A 19455-nucleotide genomic window follows, 5' to 3' on the forward strand; every position below is an offset into this window, starting at 1 on the left:
TCTTCTGTTCTCCTGGAATTGCTCTGAATGCCTTCTCACGCGGTTTTGGCTGCGTCTGTGCTTCTGTTCAGACCCTTCCCTTTCAGTTACACGTGACCGTGAATGTTTAGATTTTTCCATGAAGTCGTGGTGTTTCTTTTCCTTTCTGAACAGCAGCATGTTCCTCATGAGTTCTCTGATGCAGTAGCACTGAACCAATGCAGCTATTCTTAATCCAGCCTATGAAGGGAGGGGTGAAATATCTTCCCCCAGCGTTGAACTAATAACTTTAGCTAAACGACTTTCATCTGAGAATGCAACTTTTGGCAGCAGCAAAGCTTTCAAAAGCAGCGAGTATGGTTGGCGCAGAATTGCTTTCTAAAGCAGTCCCAGCCCAGTTTGGGAATTTATATTGTCAGAGCCAGCAGAGAAGAAGCATGTTTCATTTTCCGTAAGACGCACAAGTCTTGCAGTTGCTGATGAGAAGCAGCAAATGTCTAATGAGTTATAGGTAGAGTGGATTAAATCTGCAATGTGAGCCTGCTGCATGGAGGTACAGGACAGCTTGCTTTCTCGGTGAGTTCTCAGTGTCCTAAGGCAACAAAGAGTAAGGCATAGGTGTTACCTTGCTATTGTGCTCTGTGCATAAATAGATCATTTGTGTACCACTTTGAGTTTTGTCTGAGTACAAAAATGCCGAACTCTGTAATTGTGTGTCAGTTGTGATTTTGGATACCTATAAGAAAAACACACCAAATTTCCCCTAAAGCACAGTGCTGCAGTCGGCCCTGCTGGATCAGAGACCTTCTTCCCTCTGGAAAATGGAAACAACATTGATACATGTGGAAAAATAGTGCGCCCAATGATGAATTGACTTGAAATATAAGTGGCATTGGGTTGGTCAACTCAAACCTGCTCAGCTTCCAGTCCTGACGCCCGATCCCTCCTTTGTGCTTTGAGGTACCAAAGGACTCTGATGGGTAGATGGCTTGCATGACCTCCAAGAGCAAAAGCCATGTCATTTTAGGAAATGATACCACTTTGAGAAAAAAGCTAAAAAATTTGCCTTCTAGGAAGTGATTTCTCCTGGATAATCCCCTCTGCCTCTGTTTAGCCCTCTAGTTTTTCTAGTGTGTGGCAAGTCTGTGGTGGTCCTGTGTTCCTCGCTTTGTGTTTAGTCAGTTTTAGTAACCTGCTGAGGGAGAAAATCCTTTTTCATATGACAAGTCACCGTTTGGGAATGAATTACTGTGAAGATGTCTCCGTATGGAAAATGGGTTTTTCCTCTCTCAGGCGCTTGATACTAATAACTAACCTGCTCCGGGGATTGAAGTCTAACCGTCCGTCTTCCTCCCCAGCTAACGTCGTCTTGTTGCATCCGATTTATTCTACTAATTCTGGAGTGTGTATCGTGACTTTATTGCTAAGTGCCTTGTGCCCAGGTTAATGCTTCTGTGTTTTATTCATTGCGGGGGGGAATATTGGACAGGATACTTTAATATTCTGTAATACTGTGTATGTTCAGAGATTTGACCAGCTACTGCTAGACATCAAATTCCTGCATAGCTATGCTGGAAACGGAGATAAGTGGGGGAAGTAGGTTGCTAAGCCACCCTTGGAAGATGGAGATTATCGTATCTGAAGCTGCCCAAAATGTCTCATCTGCTGTGCTATGTGCACGAACACAATTTGTCTTTGAAATGGTGATTTTTCTGACTACACAGCGTTGGAGTTTCCAGCTGGTGGTGGCTGTTCCGCTGCTGCCTTGACTCGACATCAGCATCAGTGTCCTTTGAATCAACAGCTTGTCTCAAGTACCAAAACTTGAATTGTGAAGAGGTCAAGTGTGACTTGATTTGCAAGTTAGCATGCAATAACCAGTGTCCAGCTTCTATCTCATTCGTAGTTTGGATAAAGAACTTCAATTATGATTCTTTTTTTAATTCTAAAACCACATCCTACATAAAATAGGCAGTTTAAGTGATGTGTAAAACGAGACTCCTCAGCATCCTGCTCTTTTAAGTGGACATCCTTTGGATGTTGCCATCCCAGTAGCATTCCATTTGCAGTTTGGTGTCTAGATTTAAATCAAGTTAGGATTGCCCAATTGCTTTTTTTAAAAAATAACGTAAATGCAGGTAAAAGATGTAAATGAGACTGCAGTTGCTTCCAGTGGCCTTGAATTTTCTTAACCTAAAACATGAAAAGTTGCAAGTCAGACACAAGAGGCTCCAGCAAACTGCAGCAAAGCGAGCTTGAGACAGCTATAAGTGTTTTTTGGATATCACAGCTTAGTGGGGATGTAGGTAAGAATAATTGTGAATTAGCAGAAGTAGTTACAGGAGCTCCAGGCATGTTTGGTTTTTAATTTGTATGTTCTGTTTCATTGATGCTGAAGAGCTGACCCAACATGGTCCATTATCAACAGAATACAAAAGCCAGGAGGTTACCACTGTCAGACCCCTTCTGCATTCAATCTGTAACTTCTACGGGGACTAGATGGATATATTTTGGTGATCTATTTTTCCCAGTTGCTAGCATTTGTGTAATTCTTTCTGCTGGCAGCAGGTACGCTCTCCGTTTCCAGGATCGCTGCAGGATGCGTCTCAGCACAGACATCAGCATCTCTTAGAACAGCGCTCACCAGATGTGCTGCAGTCTGCTCACAGCAGCCCGGAGCCCGTCCCGCCAGCATCCTCCTGAAAAGAAAACGCTGCGTTTATTTCACAGGCTACACACTTGAAGCCGCATCTTTCATCATCAAAGAAAAACGCTTAAAACAAAACCCAGTGTGATCAGTGGCAAAAGTTGATTTCTCTAGATAAATGTTTCTGTTACCAAATTACTGTTTCAAACACACGGCTAAATATATTTCCAGAGCTCTGTTAGTATTTTTCTGAGCATGCACACAAGCTTTTTGTGGAGGATGCAGAAGCATACAGGGCAATCCAATAATGGTACAGCTATAATAAAACAATTTGATGCCCCATAGGACCCAAACAGGTCAAAAAAATTCCCAGCATGGGAACAATGAGGCAGAAGCACAGTTGAAAATGTGTGATAATAGCAAAGTGTCAAAAATCCTCACTAGAGTATCTGCCAGCTTTTCTGCAGATAAATGCTAGTCCTGGTTTTAAATAGAAGCAGCTCTGCAGCCAGCCTGCTGAAGAAAGGGGGAAACGACATACAGGACTCAAATGGCTTTGTCACCTTATTAGTAGGTTGTTTTTTTCCTCTCTGGGCAATACTCTTAAGTATTGTACCGTTGGATAGATGAATGTTTTATGTGTTGAAAAATGCAGTGTTTCTGACAGTCTGGGTATTTTCCACTTCTCCTTATTCTGTTTCATAATTTGTGTTCCAAGTGCTTTGCAGATGAATATTTAAAAAAAAAAAACCAGCATGGGTATGACTAAATTTCCATTCCAAAGATGTTACCACAAGGCGTAACAAAATTGACAGGATTAAAAATCCTTTGCTGACTTGCAAAAATCCCAAAGACGTTGCTTATTGACCGGCTTCCTCGGGCTCCTGCCCTTGACTGCTGAGCAGATGGTGCAGGAGGCAGCCCTGCAGTTCAGCGGTGGCTGAAATGAGCAGCTGGAAACAGCGACCGCTTTGGAATTCGGTTCACCTTTTAAAGTCAGGAAATACATGGAAGACTGAGGACGCAGCAGCATTTACATGGCAGACGCTGCTATGGGAATGGCCTTTAGTTCAAGCTGAAACTATAGCCAATACTAAATCTAGGTATTTTTGGAAGACTAAAGGCAAGAATTCTTGAATTTCCTTTAAGCTCTGTCATCTTGTGTTCTTTTTCAGAATAGTTGAAACCAGATGTGAGCCCTGAGACCTTCAATAGAAAGGTCTTTTTTCCAAGCTTCTGAAAAAACTTGTCTCCCCCTATTCTAAAAGTTCATCAGCCTTATATGTTAGAGAGTAATAGCTAGTCTTAAAATAACCCCCATGATTATCAAATGTAAAGACAGTGCCCTCAGAATAATCTTAGAATAATCTTTCCCCTAAAAACCTGTGAATTTGATGTTCCCAGGTAAGATGGTAGAGTGAAGCAGTCTGGCTTCAGTTCCCAATGCAGCCAGCAAAGTATGTAACTCTTGTGGTCTGTTTATGCAAAGAGGCTCACATAGTGTTTGTTCTTCATAAGTGTTTATGTTGAAGGTTACTTTAGAAACAAAATAGTTCCTGACTCTAATATTAACATGGTGTATATTCTTACTTTTTATTGTTAGGCATTCAGGGCTGTTTTCAGCCATTCTTCATCAGATTTATGCCTTATTCACACTGGGTGTTTGCTCAACTTTCAGATGTCAGAAAAGCTGTGCTATTCGAAATATCCTGTATGCACGGGATATTTTCCTCAGTTACACATTAGTCTTTTTGCATGAGGAGGTCCAGAAATATTATGCAGACAACTGTTTAACTTTAGGGGCTATTCTGTGTAGAAAATGGGTTTGTTTTAAAGGTTTAAGTAGAGGATCTAACGAATAGCCAAAAAGAAGCTGCTTGCACAAAGACTAGCTGGTGTCCCACATATAGTCACAGGACATGCATTTTCCCAAGTTATGGTCAGTAGTGTATAAAAAATACTTAATGATGTTACAGAGAAATCTGTCGTGATGTTAAATATTAAAATAATCTAAAATTAATTCTTTTTTTTTTCCACATAGGGGTGCTGATCCATAAGGTGTTGCCTTCACTAGTGGTCAGCTGTTTTATTGTGACTTTCTCGATGTCTCCCAAATTAGTGCAGTGACATTCCTTGTGTAGTCTTTTTCCCTTCCCCATTCCCCTTTGGAATTTTAGCCTAGCGCTGCGCGATTGCCGGTGCAGATTCGTTGCTATTTACTGTGTCCTTTGTTTCAGAGCCCAGGATCAACTCCAGCGAGGATGTAGTCATTCGAAATTCAGCCGTCACATTGCAGTGTAATCTCACCACAAGTCCCAGCCCCCTTTCTGCCAGTTACTGGGTGAAGAATGGAGAGGAGATCCCTGGCACTAGAAAAGCTTCCAACACTACAGAATACAAGTAAGTTTCTCCGGAATAATCTTCATGTTATACTGGAGAATTACGAACCTGATAGATTTACGCCTTTGGGGTAGCTGGTGAGATGCTGGGACTCCACGGACCCTCAGACGAATTGAATTCATCTGCGCTAGAGGCTCCACAAAAATTACACCTGGGAATAGTGCTGGAAGAACAATTCTGGGAAGATTGTTGTCTACGTCTGTACCAACTGGCTCCTGTAAACATAATGTCCACAAGAACACACTATAAACTTCTCTTTTTCAGTCTAAACTTGAGTTCTTCTCTAGGGTATGCATGATGTGTGGACACAGATGCACATAATCTAGCTTTCTTTTCCTCTAAGTGTATTGTGCAGCCTACATAAAGGTGGACCTGCAGCTGTGCATCTTTACCATGCACAGCAATGCAGCTTATAAATCACAGCTGAAATCAGCTGGTTTAGTCGTTTTCTGGCCTTGGGAGATGAAATACGGTGTTCTCCGAGTTGTAACTGATGAGCTGTCAAACCGCTACTATGAAACGGTACCAAATCTTGATTAAACCAGTACACTTGTGCTTCTTATTTGTCAGCGCAAACGCATTTTCAGCATTAATCTATTCCACGTGCCCGTGCTGTGGCTTTGTTTCTACCCTTCCCTCACGGGGTGTGAAGGAAAACACAATGTGTGCAGCCACTGCTCGTGTTTCACTGCCGCTTGCATCAGGCAGAAATCCTTTGAGGGTTTGTGTATTCCTGAAATGTGGCGCTTTTTGCCATGGATTTGATGAGAGTTTATGCTCAGTGGTGCCCTCAAATCTGTTTTGTATGTGTGATTTTTTTTTTCCTTTCGTTTTCTTCACTTGATGCCAGCACGGATAGCAAATACACCTTTGTGTTCAGCGTTAAGCTAAGATGAAGAGCACTTCAAGCATGTTTAACCACTGGTAGTAACTGGCTCTTTGGAGACATTAGGCCACTGCTGACCCACCTGGTAGGCCAGAAAGAGATGCTTCTGTCTGCTCAAGGCCCACGATATTATACCGCATCTGCTCTACTGTGCCTTGTCACTGCACTAAAGGAAGGAAACTACCTGCACACTCAACTAGCAAGATTCAGAAATACTCAAGGTTTTCATTGCCTTAGCATAGCATCCGTTCATCCACAGGATTTTGTGCTTGATTCTGATAAAGAAGTGTTTAAATATTTCCTTTTGTTTTGTACTTTAGCTCACTTTGTGTTATCTGTTCAGTTTTGCAGCATAAAAAGTAGTCTCATTTAGTTCGATAATTCCATCTTGTTATTTTACAGTGTTTTAACACTGGAGCTGAGTTCTAAAGGCTCTGCTTTCTTATCTACTAATTCACTTGATGAGCAGTCTTGTCCAAAAACACCCGCTTGAGTGATACAAAAGGACCTTTACATCAAGGTTATTGAAAATCGCACGTTATTATTCAGGAATATCATGGCTGACTTCTCTATAATCTGTTGCAAGCTAGAGTGGACTTTTCCTTCCAGATTCCTCTGTAAGGAAGAAGTAAACTTGGTTTGGCTTTAACTTCCCAGTGAATTAAGGGTTGGTAAAGCATGCAGGAATCCCAGGAAATTCGCATTTGCAATGCACACCTCAAATTTCCTGCCCACTTATAAACTCCTTTGCTGTGTGTTGTGCTTTCAGGCTTCTGGCATCTCTTTGTTTCATGTGGTCACACTGCATTTGATCTGTTAACTTCCAGTTTGATTTGGTTACTTTAATTTAGATCCAGAAATACCAAATTCATACAGGCTATATCAACACAGTTGTAGTTAAGAGGTTATTCAGCTTCAGGATTTTTCTAGATGATTGGTTTTTTGCATTCTACTTATTATCCTTAAAAAATAAAACATTTTTCCAGGTTCTCGGTGCTTCAGTCATCGAGATGTTGTTTTGCTGGAAAATGTAGTTCAGTGTTATTCACCGTCCAGTTAACTTCACAATTTGTGAATTAAACTATTACCTTAAAAATCCTGCTTTCGTATAACATTAGAAGTGGATCGCATAGTTCCTGATTCTTCATTCAAACTTCTTGTAGCTGCTTTTCCTGAAAGGCAGTTACAGTCAGAAAACTCAGAGTTAAGCGTAGTTTTTAGTTCACCATTTTAATTAAAAATGGGCAAGAATTATTTGTGGTATATTCTTTCACAAGCAGCAAATGCCTGGAAGTGGTTCTGGCCATCCTGTGCTTTCATTCTGGAGACCTGTCCTCTAGTCTGTGTTCATGGTTTGCAGCAAAGTAGGGATTTCTTTCCAAATTCAGAGTTGAGCAGCAGGTTACTGAGCTCAATTGAAGAAAATCTGGGGTTTGTTTTGGTTTTACATCTGCTGAAAGTCTCCACTGAGGAGAAGCTGGGCTTGTCCTAAAACCACAGGGCTGGGGGATGCTGTTGGCTAAATAAACTTGGTTCAGGTGTTTGTCTTTAAAACTTTGCTGCTAAATCCATTTACACTTGCTTTGATGACTTATTGCAGTAACACCGTTGTTGTTTCACACTTTAAAACGCAGTTTGTGTAGAACTGCAAGAATACAATGTCTCACTTTTCCCTCTCCTCCTCTTAAGCATTGACTCCAATGGATTAAATAAAAGCAGAGGTCGAAGTGTGATTACTTCACTATTAAGATTATCATGTTTGATACTGAATGATAGTTCTTTCTGTTAAGATAATCTTTAATTTTAACTCTGTGAGAAGTGGATATATTATTGCTTATCTTTATAATTAACTTTAGACTTCCACCAGCAATTCTGGAAAGTACGTGTTTTAAACAAAGTGGAGACTTGAGTCAAAATATCGTGTTAAACTGAGCAGCTCTTTCTATGTGTTTAAGAAATGTAAATGATTTTATTGCGGTGCTGTTCTATGAGGTTGCTGTGTGCTATTTACTTAATGTGTTTTACAAATATTAATAAAACAAAGCACACCAAGAAACCTTTCAGTAAACGGAGGGCGGGCTGTGGAGAACTCTGCCTTGTTCTGTGCTGTGTGGAGATGTAAATCCTGCATCGCACCATCATACTTCTCTATAGTTTAATATGTCTTTTGTAGGTAAATATCTGAAGAACATGCGTAGGGCTTTTAAGTCATTTGTATCCAAAAGGTTTTTGAAGGACAGCAAAAGCTGGTGGACTTAAAGTTAATACCATCTTAAGTGTAAATTCATCGTGATTTTATTTGTTTTAATTTTTGGCATTTGTTACAGCTCTAATTTTCTTCTTTCTGGCTTGCATCTGTGTTTCCCTCTGCTAGTTGTTATTGCGTTAGTCTTGCCTAATTTAAAGTGGCAGCACATTCCTGCGTGGTGCTTTCCTTCACCAGCTTTTGCAGTTTATCTACATCCAGGCTGAGCTGGAGAAAACTATGAATGGACCGGCCTCAGATCTGTTATGGGACAATGAAAACAGATTGAGATGACAGTATGACAGTGTTTGTAGTCTGTTGTTTTCCGATTGTCCAGATATTACATGTAAATCACATTTTTTTTCCTTCAGTGGGAGGTGATATCTGCCTGATAGGCTAAATCAAACTAACTCTGGTGCATAATTAATAGTTGTTGGGCTCCTTCTTTGCTTTTTAACTCAATGCAGCTTCTCCAGCTAAGTTGGTACTGACTTTGCAGACTAGAGCTCACTTCCTAGGCGAGCATCCTTTATTTCAAGTAGGTAAATCTGTACAACATACCTTGAATAACAAGTAATAGCTGCGAAACTCAGTTAAAAGTTTATGGGGAGGGAAAGAAAAGTCCTAGCCTGCTCGTTTCTGGTTGCTAACACAGTACCTAACACGGCTCATGTGTTCTCTCCCTGTCTGCAGGATTTTGAAGCCCAGAGCAGAAGAGTCAGGGGAATACTTGTGCGTGTTTGTGTTTTCAAACTCTCCTATAGCCAACGCCACTATAGAAGTGAGAGGTACTATTTTTTTCTTGTTGTTGTGTTTTGTTTCCTCTCCCCCAAAGTGCTTTCACTGCCTCTGCCACCTCGCTCAGAGCCTGTACGAAAGGCTTTTCCTCATGGAATCAAACCTGTGTCTAATCCTTGGTTATAATTTCGGGGGAGGTTTTGCATACAGTCGCAGGGGAAAGATTTTGCAGATAATGGGAATATGACCATTGCGCTTTTGGTCTGCACGGAGGCTACTAAAAGACCTCCTAGCGCACACTTCTGCTCTCTTTTGCTAAACCTGGCTATGGTGAGAGCGCACGGCCAGCAGGGTATATTGCTGTAGAACATGTCTGTGCTCGTGGAAAGACAGCTGTGGTTTCCTCCCTGTCTCACTGTAAATGAGGCCATCGGAAATGTATTCAATGTACTTTGAATTTGGCTGTTCTGAATACCCAAAAAAAGTAAGAACCAGCATCTTGCGTGTGGCAGCTTGGAACTGGTTTTTGTCTGCAGGGACTATTTCAGTTGCTGGGAAAGCCTGGGTTCTGGTTAGGACAGATGCCCTGGACCAGATTGGAGTTTTCTACTTTCATACTCTTTTTTATTCCATCTTGTGCGTGTTGGTGCTCTTCTGGTATCTTTAGGATCCTAAAACCACGGGTATAAAATTCAAAATGTGAAGGAGAATCTTGCACTGCAGCAAGTGTGCCATTTGCGCTGGGGTTTATTGTAGTTGTTGAACAATGTAACAGTGTTTGGGCCATACAAAACAGCAGTAACACAGAGCTGATGGTATTTGATAGAGTGTTAAACTGCTGCCACAATGGTTGGCTGTTCATTGAGTAACTGGAATTTACTGCAGTAGCCGTGGTTTATCCCTTCTGTGCCGCACTAAGATGGAATTGATGCATCGCGGCAGCTTTCTTAGTTAAAGACAGATGAGTTAATGTGAAAATGTGTTTAAGAAGTCTTGCAACCAGCCTGTGCGTGTCTGGGACTATACTGATGCTTGTTTTATGAAGGTATACTGTAAACTTGTTAGAAATTTAAGTAAGAATTACTTACTGTCTTCCTTACATCCCCAGCTTAAAAGTAGAGCTGCTTCTGCTGCTGTTCGAAAAAGGCAAATGGGAAGGAGGATGCTTGATGCTATTTCTTAGCATCCCTGCCCCAGCGCTGCAGCCCGTCCTGCTCTACATAGTGATCATTGCTATTTAAATTCTAGTAGGTACCACGGATCGGTAGCAAAAGCCAAAACCTGACCTGTTTGCTGGGAATTTCTGGTGCTCGCTGCATGGCCAGGATCCCGAAGCCAAAGCGAGGGAGTAGGAGTAATTCTATCGGTGTGAGGTGACAAATGCACAGTGGCGTTCTGAATGCCATCCTTCCTCCCCGGGGAGCAGCATCTTTTGAACCACACCAACAGTTTCCTGGGGAAGAAAGATATTGCCACATAAATAAGCGTTCTGACTGATAGCATACCAAGAAAAGCTTGGTGATTTCCTGTGTCGGTTTTAAAGGCTTTTTGCTGATGATCTTGCATGAAACAGCCCTGTGTTGAATCAAATCTGGTGCAGAAGCCAGCTCTGCACGGGAAAAGGAAATCTAAAATAGATGCTCGTGTGAACGCACCGCAAGTTCCTCTTGGCCCAGCGGAAAGTTGTGCGGCGTGTGGACACAGGAGAAAGGGACTTATTGATTGAAAATCTGACTGCACCCATAAAATAGTTATTGCCTCTCTTACAGCAAGTTGAGTTCAACCTTAATTTATACTTCTGGTAAGTTTGTCTTTTAGGTGTTTGAGGAACGTAGGTGTAGGGATTTTTTTTGCATTCTGCTGTTATGCTCTAATTGCTAAATCTTCTAATGTTATCTTAATTAAGATCTTAAGTACTTTCTGCCTTCCCTAGGCTATTTTGGGTGACAAAGCGCTTCCAAAGACAGGAAATTTTGCTTTGATAATAGATGAAGACCTTTTCCAGCTTTGTATAATCTCTCAAAAGGCCTTTTAGAAACATTTGGCTTAGGGCTCCGCTGCTGCCCGGTGGCAGGCGGGGACACCAGGAGAACTTGGCAGCGAGATTTACAGGGACACGGGATGTAACATTGCAGAAAGAAAAGCCAATATATATCTGATTGAAGTGCTGGCACGAAGGGCAGAGGGAGAACCATAATTAATCCTCCTAACAACTTTTCACAGGTAATTTATCTATAAATATAAATGATTAGTCAGAAGTTAATGGCTCCAGTACTGCTCTTGGGAGGTGTGACACCTGCAGCTTTCTCAGCAGTCTTAAAGCCAGGACTAAGTAATCCCATTCTCCAGCTCCTCCTGGTGGGCCTTGAATTCCTCCTTAGCAGAGAGAACTACCGGAGCTTGTTTAGGGTAAAAAGCACCTTCTTGTCAAGTCTTCTGCAAAACAAATTAGAACATGCTTGCACTTTTAAGCTGAAAAGATGCTTTTCTCATGCCCGTTGTTAGGAAATTCTGTAGTAATAAATTGGGACTGCATTGAAAGCACCAGTTAAAGAGAACTTTGTGGTCTCCTTGCGGTCCTAGTGCTGTACGTAATTTAATTTCTGATCAGAGACACTGCTCATTTGAGTCACTGCTCCTGGAAGAGACATACAGGTATGTTGGTATGGTATCACACATATTTTCCTGGATGTAAATGTCTCTGAATAATATCTGTGCTAGATGCAAAGAATTTGCAGGTGTTTCTTTGCTTTGCTGTGTGATTCCTGCAGTTCACTGTAAATACTCTCTGTGTTCTGCCAGAGCAGTTGTTGTTCTCAAAGCAGACAGATTTTTGACACTAATTCATGTGCGGACAGGTTACCTGGTTGTTAGTCGAGTTGTACATAGTGCATCGGTGATGCAGGAATCTTGTTTGCCCATGCAGATGCTGTAATTTAATGCTCACCTGCACGTGTGACGTGTCCCAGTATTTGTGGGAGGGCAATTTTATGCAAATGTAATTGCTTAATTGCTAGTTGTAATTGTATTGCAATGTTTAACTGCTGAGGCACACAGAGAAGATGGTTCTGAATACGAAAGCGCTTGTGGACCAAAATAGTGACTTTGTGACAACTTGTGAACAACTTTAACAAATGCCTCGCAGCAGATGTAATCCAGGATGCACCAGCGCCATTTGCCTTTTATGTAATGCTGCCTATTTTCTTCCTGAATCTCTCCATGTGCCATGTAAGAAGATAAAGGCAGAAACGTGAGCATCACTGGTAGGATTACTTGGTGTGCTTGCATCTTTAAAGCAGATTTTCTTGGTAAAGAGTTTGCTAGGACAGCAGTAGTGTAGCAGCAGTTGAAAATGCTGGGTTTGATGTCAGTCTCTCCAGATTTCCAAGAATGTTGTAGGTCTGGTTTCCTTCATACAGTCGACTTTCAGATGAAACATCTCACGGAGACTTGGAGAATTGCTCCAATTATTTCAGAGCGCAGCTCTGAAGAATTCTGCCTCTGCAGTCTTTCTGCTCTTATCAAGACCTTGGGAGGAGGAGGAAGAAACAAGTTTCTTTTTGTCTTCTGATATTCTCCCGGCCATCGTCTGCAGCAGCGAGAGCCAGATGGGAAAGAATGCGCTTCCAGTTCCTCTGGCTGCTCAGAAATAGCACAAGCGTCAAGGGAGATGTCGATGTACGTAGCATGACTGCTGGGGACATCTGTTCTCCCTGCCTTCCCACCAAAGGCTCCTTTCTTCTGTGCACCTGGACAGGTCGAGCTTTTAAATGCCTCTTGTTTAAGGCCTTTCTGCCATCACTGCATTGAGGCGATTCTTTGACTTCCCTCCTCGCCCCTCGCTCATTTTGCACCTTCCTTTTCTATCCTCCCCGGTTGCTATTGATTTCCCAATAGGCCAGTCCTGTTCAATGCTTCTGAGAGACATAAAACCCACCACTTTTGACAAGTGCTTGTTATACCCCTTCACTTCAGCTGAGCTTTTGTTTCCCATGCAATACTTGCACTGAGAATTTTAATTGTTGCACTTAAACTCTGGCTCCAGCCCAAGCAGCGTGCTGGAAAATGAGTGGTTATTTCAGCAGCCTTGAAGGCTCTCGGTGTCTTGACTCCTGGTTGCCTTAAGAAACCTCTGCAGCAGTTTTTGGGCCAGAAATTAATGAAGAAATCGAACATTATCTTAGCACAGCTGCATTTTAGAGTGGTCCTAAGCATGACACAGAAAATGCGCATCACGCTCTCCTGTCTTACGGTGCCTTTGGTCTTCTAGCTCCCTGCCCAGGCTGTAAAGGTAGATGTGGATTAGAATCGTAATGCAGAGAAATCAATCTTCCCCTGCCCTTTTACTAGGTCACCCATTGCACATAATAGTTTTTACATGCAAGAATATTTTTAGGTGCTGTTGCCCTTGCTTTAATTTTGGCTGTTAATGGGAAAACTTGAAGGGGTTTTGTTAAGTGGGACATGCTTTGGAGGTGTTACGCATATTAGTTCTCCTCTCCTTTTTAGGAATGCTAGTAAAATGTCTTGAAAATACCCAGAAATCAAGGGCTGAATACCTCCTATATATCAAGAAATGGCATTGCATGCCTTGTAACAAGAAAAAACCCTCTTTTCAGGGCTGTATTAAAAGCATATCATTCAGAAAGCACTTGCTGCACGGTGCATTTTGGACATATTTGGTACTCGCAGCATAAAGGCCCAAATGGCACGAAACCTCTTTCTGTGATTCAGTTTAAAACTATCAAAAGAACGATGCTTATCAGTTTACTCGTATCAAGAATGACTAAATCTGCATTTATTTTGAGTCTCTTTTAATAGCAATTAAACTAGCCGTGCCTTTTTCTGCTTTCATATGCTGCTTTAAACAAACTTTCAGTATTGAATTCTGCAGTTTCACAGTGTAAGAATATAAAACTTGCTTTCTTTTATCGGGGCATTATCTTGGTTTCAGCAATTAGGAGCTGACGTAGCGTGTTGTGCTCATGTCTCGACGGCCAACTGTGTCTGAACAGAGATGTGGATTCCGCTGCTTAAAAGCTGAAGTGAAATCTAAATCCTTTCTGAGCAAAACCCGCTTCATTCTGTGCTTTATCCCTCACTGGCACTGGAGCTGAACGGTGTAAGAAAAATCTCGACTTGAAAAGCTTCACGGGGAAACATCGCTCTGTTGCTAAATCTGTGATCGAGGTCACTCACAGCGATGTTTTAAATGTCGTTTGTGCGGCAGAATGCAACTAGCCCAACAGTTTGGTAGAATAAGGACTGGATTAATATCTCAGGCGTAGCTTATGACTGGCTAGCATGCGATGCCCTGAAATATTAATATTCCGTGGAGTGCGTACAAAAATAGTGCGTTCCCCAGCAGAGCTGGAAATGGCTGCTGCACCGCCCAGCAAAGAGCTCAGCGTGTTCTTGTCGCTCTTGCTCTCATTAGGATAACGCAACGAAGATGCCCTCTTCTTCGAGAAATGTAATTATCTCTTGGCTGCAGGAGGACGCTCAGGTCACCCTGCAGTACGAGTTACTGTGTCCTAGAACACTTTCCTTCTTTACTTTTCCTTTCTTTGCTTTCTCTATCAGCAATGTCATGTCACAGGAGAAGTGGGCCAGCTGCGGAGCGCTGACGGCCTGTCCCTTTTTCCCCGGCAGGGTTGTGCTTTGGCTCGCTGGCTGCGGGTACGCGGCAGCAAAAACCAGAGCGCTGACAGATGGAGACTGCGCGGGGCTTCGGCTCCGCGGTGATAAATCTCATTTCTCCTTTTCCCAATGAGGCTAATTTGCCAGCGCTTTTGGCAGTGCTGGTTTTGGGACCGTCGCCTTGCTGCCTGACGTCTGTCTCTTGTGCAAGCCTTTCATTTTTATTGGGTTGGATGCAATCTCTGCAAATCATCCTCAAGTAAGCAAAAGCTACCGGCTTACCTAGCGCCTGCCTAAAAGAGAACCTTCTAAGCCTAGCGAGGCAGAGGTGACACCATTCAGTAGATCACGAGATGAAATTGTGCTTCTTGCTAAAGAATCATCGCCTTTTGGAATAATTATATTCCTTGTTGAGGCTGCAGACAGTGGTTTGAAGGACCATTGCGGGTGCGTACTGATGCTTAGTACCAGTACACTCAACCTTAAAGCTGATTTATTTTCTGCTTGGAGACCTTCAGCTTGAAAACTGAATTTCCTCCAAGCGTTATTGCCGCTCGCAGGCACAGGTATGTGACCGCATAGCAAGGGTGGGATGTTCTTTCCTTTGCAGCTTGCTGCGGTTTCTACACCTGGCAGCTTCTTTTTGCACAAGACCAGAGAACTGTTCTGATCTGGTGTCTTCGTTCAGTTCATGTTTTATGGCTCTCAAAATTTTCATGCTTGATACGTAAAGATACATGTTAAGAGTCAGGTTTTTTGCGAAATAAAACTCTTAGTGCCTTCTTATTCTTATATATTGTGGTTATGGTCAACATCATCTTGCAATTAGTTGGCGTTTGTCTAATTTCATCCATTGGTCTTGCTATACAGTCACGTATATTGAATATTGTCAGCAAAGCCATTATTTGCTTGTGTGGCTTGGATCAAGTACTTGTTTCACCTTCTTTATGGAATGATAGAATCATAGTATTTTTCTATAGTAATGAAGTCCTTTTCAGCTCCCAGCTGAAAAAGTGTTTACCTAAAATCAGGAGGAAAAAGAGAACATGCTTAACACATTAAAATATAACTTCCTGAGGGTACTGCCAGAAGTTCTGGAGTTAGTTCTAATTTCTGATGGGCAATATCTCTGCTGAGGAACCAGCCCCTTCATGCTCTGCAGCATCTTGTTAGTGCAAATCATCCATTCGAAAGTGCGGCTAAGAATGAATAACTCTGTAAGCAGCAAGTGCCCGTTTCTTCACATGGCAAAGGGGCAGAACTTCTGCGGAGCTGATGATCGTATTGGAAATCCTGTTTGAAGTTACACAGGCATTTTGAGAAAAGCTGGGGTTGATCAGCCTCTCTTGTCTTTACACACATACTAAGGAACGCTGTAGCTTTAATATTCTTACAACCATGACTTTCCAGTTGTTCAGAAGCTTATTTCAATTCTGCCTCTGACAGCACTATCAATCGGCTGCATTACTGTCCACAAAGAATCCTGCAGGAGTAAGGCGTGGGATACCTTCTGCATTCACAAAGCCTTTGCATTTGGAATATGATAATTCCTTTAGAACTTAAACTCGCGGAACGTTTTCCCAAAGAATGATGATGTAAGTTTTGGAAGGAGCATACTCAGCTGATGCTGTGTTGTTGCACAAGACATATTGCTTGGTTTTCTTTTCTTGGACTGCTCAGGCCTATGAAATTTGCTTAATTCTTTTAGCTTGCAGCTGCAAATAAGCTGTCATGAACCCACGTTCCCTCTGTACACTTGTACAGGCATTGCTACTGGCGAAGGGAACTCTCCTTGAATATATAATAAATTGCAGTGCCTGTTGTTTTTTTCCTGGAGCACTGGGATTGGACTTTGACTGGATTAACAGATCATAGTCCTGCCATCACACAGCAGGCCACGTGTGACATAATTAGCAAGCTAGAAAGCGAATGGGCTTTAAAGGTGGTCGGCACGGCACCAAAGCCATCTGCTTAAGCGAAGGTTCAGCTCGGGCGCTCCAGTGATCCAGCGTAATCTCTCGTGAGGTCTTAGGCTGCACCGGGCGCTGCCACAAACGTGGCGAATGGCGGGGACGTTATTTATAGAGAACTGAATTCAGAAGCCCCTCTGCTGATATTCAGGGCTGTGTTTTGTGCGTGGTTGCGCAGTTTCACCTGCAGCCTTCCTTAGAATGTATGGATTTGTGGGTAGGATGAACAAAACTATCTTTGTTGGAGGGATTTTGACTTCTGCTGCATTCCAGATACCCAAGAGTAGCTTCCCTGTAAGGTATAAGAAGCACAAAGCATAACAAGTCGTAGCACGTTCGCAGACCCAACCTAAAATCTTGCTGCGAGGCAGAACACCTTGATTTAGCTTTCTGACGGTGTCACTTCAGAGTCCTTATGCGGTGGGCAAGTTGTAACCAGAGTCTCCGACAGCTCAGTTTCAAAGCCAAAGGTCCTGCAGAGCCGCAGGGACCTCCTGAGGGACAGGGAGGGACATGCAGGTGTTTCTCAGCTCCCTGCCACCGGTTTGTGGCAAATAACTCAAGTCTGAAGTTGAGATTTCTCCCTTGCCCCTCAATTTGTGTGCCAAATTGAGCCTGAAGGACATTCTTGCAGATATTCAGTTGAGATATTGCTTGGAAAGACAATTTTTCTTCTGTAAGGTGGGTTCAGTGTGGGCAAGGCAACAGCTTCCGGGGAACTTGTCACTTCTTTTCTGTTCAAATTCTCAGAGCTTGAATTAACTCTCACTGGAATGAGCAGCTTGTAAACGCAGAGGGGTTTATTTGGTTTTGTTCCGTAGCTATTCCTGACATCACTGGCCACAAGCGAAGTGAAAACAAAAATGAGGGGCAGGAGGCACTCATGTACTGCAAGTCCGTGGGCTTCCCGCATCCCGAGTGGGTCTGGCGTAAGAAGGTCAATGGAATATTTGAGGTAAGAAAACCGTGGCACCAGGCACGTATTAACCTGCCAGGACCCCCAGTAAGGAAGGAAACAAGCACCTTGGGTTTAGAGATACATTATTTAGGGTGCCTTATAACTTCTTGAAAGGCAGTTCCTCCAGAGTCTGATATGTTACTGAGTGAAACTGAAATTTTTCAGGATAAAATGGATATTTATATTGCTGCTATGTGAACGGAGTTGCTCGTTGCGTTGCCGCTGGGCAAAGTTATGAACTGTCCAGAAAGCCAGTGGTGTTCAAGGTACATGCTACAAATTGCAAAATGTGAGTTATGAAATGTGATTTTAAAATGCATTTGATTATAAATTTCTCAAACTATTTTCCAGTTTTACTGGTTGAGCTCACAGGACTTAATGTGAGGATGTCAGGGATACTTATTAGTGTTTAAGTGATCCTATTTTTTTCCATGTGGCAGCTGATCTAAGTGAGCAGAGCAATTCCACCTGCAGTGGGAAGAGCAGAAGAGCAGCTGGATGTTGTGAAGTCCTCACCCCAGCTGTTGTTAGATTGCTGTATGGGAGGTAGCAATTTGGCTGGTAGATAAAGAAAAATGTTAGTTGATTGTTCCCTGTCAAGTGTGAGCTTAAATTTTTACGAGACAGTGCTGTGTGAGTGACTTACCAAGAGCTGCACGTTGTCAGAGTCCTCCAGTGTAAAGCACGTTGCCCTTTACACTGTATTTCTGAAGTTAATGAATTCATCCAAGATGAACTTTCAGGATGATCAAACATCCATATTTTGCCTAAGTTTTGTCCCTTTTAAATTCTTTAAACATAAGCAACTCCGCCAGTCTTTTTTTTCTTAAGGGTAGAAAGAATGCGATGCTTTGAATTCCAGCTTCTCTCAATATTGCTGAAGTCAGTGGCTTAGGCTGCCCTGACGTCAAATCTGTGACCAAAGGCCAAGTTTTATTAGGGCTGTCATACCTTAAATAGTTAGAAAATGCTCTCTAATGTGGAATAACCTTAACTGGCGCTGCTTTTTCTTTTGTAGCCCCTGTATGTTGACATGGTTTTGTCCCCTCCTAGGGAGCGTATCCTCTCTCCTGTGACTTGTCTCACCTGTTTAGATCGACCTGTTTGATCCTATTGCTGTGAACCGGTGGTGGAGCGTAGCGGTTTCTCTTGAAGCAAAAGGCTGAGGCCGTGGTAGTTTCCACAATCACAACCACTGGCATTTCATGGCTGATGCTGTTAAAGGAGAGGGAAAAGAATAAGAACAAAAATACAGCTTGTCAGTCAAGCTGGTATTTGTTGTTTTGAAACACAATTCACTTTAGGGAGAGATGCACTGGCAGTGGGCTTTTTTGTCATGTTAAGGACCAGCCTCTCTGCAAGAATCCCTCAAATCTCTTCTAGTTTCCGTGCCATAGATACAAAGAGGCACCAGAACTTCCTAAATCTCTTGGTCTTTTCCTCTTCCACCTTTCTTCTTTTATCAGGACATCAACAACTCTTCCGGCAGATTCTTTATTTCAAATAAAGACAACTACACCGAGCTCAGCATCACAAACCTACAGATCAACGAGGATCCCGGCGAGTACCAGTGCAATGCAACCAACCAGGTCGGCTCTGCCTCGGTCACCACCATCCTCCGCGTCCGCAGCCACTTGGCTCCTCTCTGGCCCTTTCTGGGGATCTTGGCAGAAATCGTTATCCTCGTTGTCATCATAGTTATTTATGAGAAAAGGAAGCGGCCGGATGAAGTCCCAGACGGTAAGTGTGCTCAAAGCCGCTCGGAAGGAGGAAAATGAAGGCAAAGCAAACGTGCGGAAGCAGAACGGAGTGGGGTTTGTGGCAGGAAGGATCAGCAGCCCAGTTCGTTCCGCTCCGAGCTCTTTGCTTTCTCATCCGTTCCCTCTCCAGACATTAAGCCCAGCAAGCGCAGAGGGTCCAAGTGCTGTGCAAAGTCCTAACCCTGGATTTCCCCAACATCTCAGACTATTGGGTGGGAGGGTAGTTATCTTG

The 19455-nt window shown here is 42.8% G+C and overlaps 1 protein-coding gene across 2 annotated transcripts in view; it reads left to right on the forward strand.

Annotated features, from left to right (window-relative positions):
• The window catches only part of NPTN (neuroplastin), a 53345-nt gene that overhangs the window by 24005 nt on the left and 9885 nt on the right, over nt 1-19455 (forward strand). For both annotated transcript variants that reach the window (XM_080351185.1, XM_080351186.1), the window contains 4 exons: nt 4864-5026; nt 8851-8945; nt 17327-17460; nt 18930-19203. In XM_080351185.1, the coding sequence (XP_080207311.1) occupies nt 4864-5026; nt 8851-8945; nt 17327-17460; nt 18930-19203 (666 nt within the window). The remainder of the gene's footprint in view (nt 1-4863; nt 5027-8850; nt 8946-17326; nt 17461-18929; nt 19204-19455) is intronic.

This window comes from Nesoenas mayeri (genome assembly GCF_963082525.1).
Source record: "Nesoenas mayeri genome assembly, chromosome: 11".
In the NCBI taxonomy this organism is placed as follows: domain Eukaryota; kingdom Metazoa; phylum Chordata; class Aves; order Columbiformes; family Columbidae; genus Nesoenas; species Nesoenas mayeri.